Source organism: Haliotis asinina, chromosome 12, assembly GCF_037392515.1.
Source record: "Haliotis asinina isolate JCU_RB_2024 chromosome 12, JCU_Hal_asi_v2, whole genome shotgun sequence".
Taxonomy (NCBI): Eukaryota; Metazoa; Mollusca; class Gastropoda; order Lepetellida; family Haliotidae; genus Haliotis; species Haliotis asinina.
In genome coordinates, this window is record NC_090291.1 from 45,629,549 (window position 1) to 45,637,001 (window position 7,453).

General features: G+C 40.8%; 1 protein-coding gene across 5 annotated transcripts in view; it reads left to right on the plus strand.

Annotated features, from left to right (window-relative positions):
* LOC137257684 (ankyrin repeat and BTB/POZ domain-containing protein 1-like) overlaps positions 1-7,150 on the plus strand; it is a 30,566-nt gene extending 23,416 nt beyond the window's left edge. For all 5 annotated transcript variants that reach the window (XM_067795056.1, XM_067795055.1, XM_067795054.1 and 2 more), the window contains exons 12-13: positions 283-483; positions 4,603-7,150. In XM_067795056.1, coding sequence (XP_067651157.1) covers positions 283-483; positions 4,603-4,896 — 495 coding nt within the window. In that variant the 3' untranslated portion in view covers positions 4,897-7,150. The remainder of the gene's footprint in view (positions 1-282; positions 484-4,602) is intronic.
* The last annotated feature ends 303 nt before the right edge of the window (positions 7,151-7,453 follow it).

Here is a 7,453-nt window from a genome sequence, read left to right on the forward strand (position 1 = left end):
AACAAGCACTGAGTGCTACTGCTCACGACCTCGACCATGCATACTGTTTCAAGCTCCGCGAACCTATTCACTGCGCATGCGTTATGGATGCAGCGATTTCACGGGCTTTTATTTTCATCGTGTTTTTATAGGTTGAATTGGCATTTTTGATGATTTGTTTCGGTAAGTGCATACCGAAAGGTACCAGAATCTGCAGAGATGTGTTTTATGTTGCGTGTGACCTTTAATGCATGTCAGATTGTTAGAAACAATCAAGTAATTTGATTGCTGCTCTTTTTCCAGATAACACCAGACAACTGCATTGACTTGCTCTGCCTCTCAGAAAGGTTTGTGTTGCCGGGTCTCAAGCAATGTGTTTTGTTGGAAGTATCATCCTGTCTGAAACCTTTGACTGTAACATCGGTCTACAGAACAGCCAAGGAACTACACATACCCAAACTGAAGGACGAGTGTGCTAGATTCATGGCCGACAACATTGATCAAGTGAGTTGGGATCAGCAGTGACCCATCAGTCACATACTGCCACACAGACCCATCAGTCACGTACTGTCACACAGACCCATCAGTCACGTACTGTCACACAGACCCATCAGTCACACAGCCCCATCAGTCACATACTGCCATACAGACCCATCAGTCACATACTGCCACACAGACCCATCAGTCACGTACTGTCACACAGACCCATCAGTCACATACTGTCACATAGACCCATCAGTCACATACTGTCACACAGACCCATCAGTCACATACTGTCACACAGACCCATCAGTCACGTACTGCCACACAGACCCATCAGTCACGTACTGCCACACAGACCCATCAGTCACACCGACCCATCAGTCACATACTGCCACACAGCCCCATCAGTCACGTACTGTCACATAGACCCATCAGTCACACCGACCCATCAGTCACATACTGCCACACAGCCCCATCAGTCACGTACTGTCACATAGACCCATCAGTCACGTACTGTCACATAGACCCATCAGTCACATACTGTCACACAGACCCATCAGTCACGTACTGTCACACAGCCCCATCAGTCACACAGCCCCATCAGTCACATACTGCCACACAGACCCATCAGTCACACAGACCCATCAGTCACATACTGTCACATAGACCCATCAGTCACATACTGTCACATAGACCCATCAGTCACATACTGTCACATAGACCCATCAGTCACATACTGCCACACAGACCCATCAGTCACATACTGTCACATAGACCCATCAGTCACATACTGTCACACAAACCCATCAGTCACATACTGTCACACAGACCCATCAGTCACGTACTGTCACATAGACCCATCAGTCACATACTGTCACATAGACCCATCAGTCACATAGACCCATCAGTCACATACTGTCACATAGACCCATCAGTCACATACTGTCACATAGACCCATCAGTCACATACTGTCACATAGACCCATCAGTCACATAGACCCATCAGTCACATACTGCCACACAGACCCATCAGTCACATACTGTCACATAGACCCATCAGTCACATACTGTCACACAGACCCATCAGTCACATACTGCCACACAGCCCCATCAGTCACATACTGTCACATAGACCCATCAGTCACATAGACCCATCAGTCACATACTGCCACACAGACCCATCAGTCACATACTGTCACATAGACCCATCAGTCACATACTGTCACACAGACCCATCAGTCACATACTGCCACACAGCCCCATCAGTCACGTACTGTCACATAGACCCATCAGTCACATACTGTCACACAGACCCATCAGTCACATACTGTCACACAGACCCATCAGTCACATACTGTCACACAGACCCATCAGTCACATACTGTCACACAGACCCATCAGTCACGTACTGCCACACAGCCCCATCAGTCACGTACTGTCACACAGACCCATCAGTCACACCGACCCATCAGTCACATACTGCCACACAGCCCCATCAGTCACGTACTGTCACATAGACCCATCAGTCACACCGACCCATCAGTCACATACTGCCACACAGCCCCATCAGTCACGTACTGTCACATAGACCCATCAGTCACGTACTGTCACATAGACCCATCAGTCACATACTGTCACACAGACCCATCAGTCACGTACTGTCACACAGCCCCATCAGTCACACAGCCCCATCAGTCACATACTGCCACACAGACCCATCAGTCACACAGACCCATCAGTCACATACTGTCACATAGACCCATCAGTCACATAGACCCATCAGTCACATACTGTCACACAGACCCATCAGTCACATACTGCCACACAGACCCATCAGTCACATAGACCCATCAGTCACATACTGTCACACAAACCCATCAGTCACATACTGTCACACAGACCCATCAGTCACGTACTGTCACATAGACCCATCAGTCACATACTGTCACATAGACCCATCAGTCACATAGACCCATCAGTCACATACTGTCACACAGACCCATCAGTCACATACTGTCACACAGACCCATCAGTCACATACTGTCACACAGACCCATCAGTCACGTACTGCCACACAGCCCCATCAGTCAAGTACTGTCACATAGACCCATCAGTCACATACTGTCACACAGACCCATCAGTCACATACTGTGACACAGACCCATCAGTCACGTACTGTCACATAGACCCATCAGTCACGTACTGCCACACAGACCTATCAGTCACATACTGTCACATAGACCCATCAGTCACATACTGTCACACAGACCCATCAGTCACATACTGTCACACAGACCCATCAGTCACACAGACCCATCAGTCACATACTGTCACACAGACCCATCAGTTACATACTGTCACACAGACCCATCCAAATCCTTTAAAAAATAACAAACTCTGTCAAGCAGATCTATAGAAGAAAGAAGCCCAGGTTATATGCCATGTATGCAAGATTGTCTTCAGTATCTGACAAGTCTCCTGTCTGAGGTATGCCTCTTTGAAGCAGTGTCATCACTCGCCTACTAGCTTGGTTAGCACTGCTGCAAAAGCTGTACATCCAATCGTATTACCCTTGAGAAGCAAGGTAAAGTAAAGTACAGGCATTATTAAGATAGACTTCAGTGAAGTCAGCAGGTTCAAGGGTATTTTATGAATGCTTCTCGAACTATCATCAGACTCATTTATAGCTGCATTTTTGGTGAAAGAACTGAAGCTTGTTGTTCTTAATTGCAATGTATTTCTCAATCGGTAGCTTCAGTTATGTTAATCAATGCATAAAGGATAGTAGATGTTGGACCTCTTTGCTGAAAGTAAGGTATGTTGTACTACACAGCCATATGTACATGATCCCATTATAACTGTGACATGACCAACGTAATATTGAGATTGCTTTTAATGAACTGTTGAACTTGTCACCAAAATATCTGATTATGTTCTCAAGTTAAACATCATAATCCCCTTTTTCACATGTACAGATATCATCTGTTAAATTTATATTTGGAAATTATTTTTGTGCAATTATACTTGTCACCAAAATATCTGATTATGTTCTCAAATTAAAAATCATAATCCTCTTTTTCACATGTACAGATATCATCTGTTAAATTTATCTTTGGAAATTATTTTCGTGCAATTATTATTGCTCTGCGATCCTATCAACCTGATCTACAGGTCAGTAAAGAAACAAAGTCTTACATTAGTAATACCAGCACTGTGACCACACGTGTACAGAGTTCAGAGCTATACAATCATCCTTGTTGTTCTGACTCTAAGTTGTGACCTCAGTATGCCAGACTTGCCGCAAGACTCTGTTGTCCCTTGTCGATATCTGTTTACCAGACTTGGAGAATAAATTCAGAAAGAATCAGTCTCAAGTCTTATTGCCTCACATGTGCAAATGAATAGTTGTTCATGGTTCAAAGTTATCTGTACTATGTATTTTTAATCTAATGTTTTTAAATACGATGCCATTATGTATGCATTTGTATAAGAGATTATGTCCTCAGGACCCCATATTTTGGACAGTCAGCTAAAAGCCCGTTCTCACAGTGCGACTTGAAGTAGAAGCCTGTAGTGTAGCCTGTAGGATAAATCATATGTCTTACAACGAAACGCAAATAAGATTTAGTTGTGATTTCAAATCATTACAACTTGGGTGTTCTCATGGTGCAGCTGTGTTACGTCAGAGACTGTATAATAGATCTATCATGTTGTATCTGGTTGTATGCTACTGGCAAACAAGGATAAGTTGTCCAGCACAAGAATGCATTTACGAGAAGTAGGCGGTGCACAGCAATGAGCAAACCCATTTGGCTTGTGAAAGGGAGAGCAGATGTAGGCTAATACATGTGCAGTGCATGATGATGATACTGATTCTGCATGTAGCTGCACACACCTTAATCATAAGACTCTCACAAGCATCACAGGTCCACTGATTGTGGACAACCAGGGACTTTTTGGCTCACAATGGCAAGTGCCAGTGGGTGACACTTGTACATGCTAAAACAGGTCAATTGTCAGGTTGGTGCTCAACTTATGTTTGTGTGCCAATGGTTTGGTCCTAGCCACACCATGAGAATAGACCTTAATGAATTAAGACTGCCTTGTATATTCTGAAATAATGATTTTACTCTCTCTCAGATGTCCACATTGCCGGAGTTCATTGAGTTATTGAACCTTGAGGTAACCAGCAACACACACAGTGAACTGATTGAGAACATCCAGTATTACATTCGCAAGGACAGCAACACTTCAGAAAAACAGGAACAGGCCAATCAAAAGCTGTCTTGTCTGCAGAGTGCCCTCCATGAGGCTGGCTCCAATGAGAGAGTGTCGTTTATGATGGTGGACACAGGACGAACCACAAAGTCTGGCTTAAGACCCAGAAGCACCAACAGACCGAGTAATGAGTCTAATGATTGTGTGATCATTTAGACAAATATTTTGATTCAATATTTAGAATCCTACCTCTGCTTGCCTCTCAACTGATATTGTGAGATGTTTTGTTTTGTTTGATCAAGATGAGGACCAACATTTTGACAGGACCATTTTGCCTGTTCAGAATTATTGAAGGGCCATTTTGCCTATTCAGAATATTTTACTTACTCAAAATATGAACATGGCCATTTTGCCAATTCAAAATTATGGCAGGACTATTTTACGAGTTCAGGATTGTGACAGAGCCGTTTTTACCTGTTTAGAAAATAAACTGTGCCATTACAACCATTACACCAAATCAAAGTAAGATCTGTAAGATGTGTGACATCTAAATGTTCAAACTTTGGACATAACATAATTTCTCATTGACTTTGCATAATATGAACATATCAGTCACACTAACAGTATTTATTAGCATATTATTAACAAGTTATTTGTTACAAGTGACCATTACCATGTTTTGAATGCTGTAATTTGTCAAAAAGACAAATTTATTGTTAGATTGAGTGAGTGAGTATGGTTTTACACTGCTGTTTGCAATATTCCAGCAATATCACGGTGGAGGACACCTGAAATGGGAAATGTGGGGAGTAGAACCCAGGTCTTCAGCGTACAAGCCACCGCTTTAGCCAGAAGGCTACCCCATCACCCCATTTATTGTTAGAAGTATCTGAGATACCTGTTGTATATTATGCTAAGTCCTTGTCTTTATGTTATGAAATTTAACTCAAGCTGTATATTTATGATGAAACAATATACAGGTATTCTCTGAGAACTAACTACATGTTCATACGGTTAATATTTTAACTTCAAACTATTTTTAAAATTAAAAAGAAAAGTGTAAGAAATCTTAATCAAATAACTACCATATGATATGGAAAACTTGTATGCTCAAAACTACCCTTGTAATCCTTGTATCAATGACTAACAGTGGGATATGGGGTTTACTGTATCTGTTTATTTGCTTTATTATGTAAGTATATTTGTCTGGCTACCTGATTGGTCTAGAGGCGTAGAGGCGGTCACATGACTGTTGACAGAAAAGCATATTGACTCCAACCCAGGTACAACCAAAAGTCATATTGACTTGCGTTACTATGACATGCTATGATTTCATTCTGTTGTTTACATATCACTGTATTGTTGACGTAACCTTATTGGTTTGTAGTGAAAATGAAATTATGTTACTTAACGAACTGGACATGTTTTGGATTTTAAGAGGTTTTTGTTTGTAAAGATATAATAAATCAATTACAGACTGGTGAAATTGGTCATTACCTGTTTTTAAGGACCTGCGAAGAGCAATCATTAACCTCAGACTTCGTCCTTGGTCAGTATTGCTTTTCGTAAAAGACAAGCAATTAACTCATAACGTGTAATCGTAAATCAGATTTCATTAATTTTCATCTCCTTGCTAGACATTCTTCCTCATTTGCAGAACAATTTTTGAACTGTTTGACTTCACAAATTTGTATGTGTCATTTACAAGGTATTATTTGTGGCCAAAGTGTCAGACATCTGTTGTGAACTCGATGTGATATTATTACAGTGTTAGAAATAACTAACTTCATCAAAATTGTATGTTCATTTTCGCAAATGCCACATTATGCATGCCAGGGTTTTATTTAAGTCATTAAGTAATGTACAGTATTAAGTGACTTCAAACCCCTCCCCCATCCCCCGACAAAACTGATGACATGACATCATTAATTAGTTATGTCACATTAGAAATGACCTCATATATGAAGACTGTTGAGGTTATTCACATCTTAATGTGACATAACATCAGAATGATGTCACACTAGAAATGACCTCATAGATACAGATTGTTATGGCTACTAGTATCTATTGCAGTTTGGAGAGAATGGTTGTGAATTTTTTCTTCATGTGATAAAAGACTTTTGTTCATAAAAGTTTATAAAGAAATTATGATACTCACATGTGGCCATACTGATTTTAATGTAATAATTGATGTTGTACCATTGCTTTTTCTGGGAAAAGACTTCTGACACCGGTGCCATGAAATCAGTGTGGCTGACATACTTTCTTTATGAGCTAGTATATGCAATGATATTTTTCAAAGACAGATAAGTGTTCTTTCAGTTGAAGTATGCTGTGGTGTACATCATGGATATTATTTTTGCTGTTTTGTTATGCAATTTTGTAGACAAATATTGATACTCAATATCAAATATCAGTGTGCACTTTTCTCATTTAATATTCACAGCCTAATAAATATTTAAATCCTGAACATGGTACATTGTCTTTTGTCTTTGTCAACTGTGTTCATTTGTGTATTTCTTTTATTTCTGTTTATGATGATAGACTTGACAGTTATAATTCTGATGGAGCTACTTTGGTGTCCAGTCTCACGAAGGATCACATTCAAACTCCCCTGCCTATCTTAGAAGTGCTTAAGCAATCAAGCTCCATTCTACCTTTCGTACTTACTCACCTTCACGTCACATTGGCAATAACATCAAAGATGCAGATTGTTGAGGTTATCCATTGCAGCTTTCTCACAGAATGAGTGAGTAAGTGAGTTTAGTTTTAT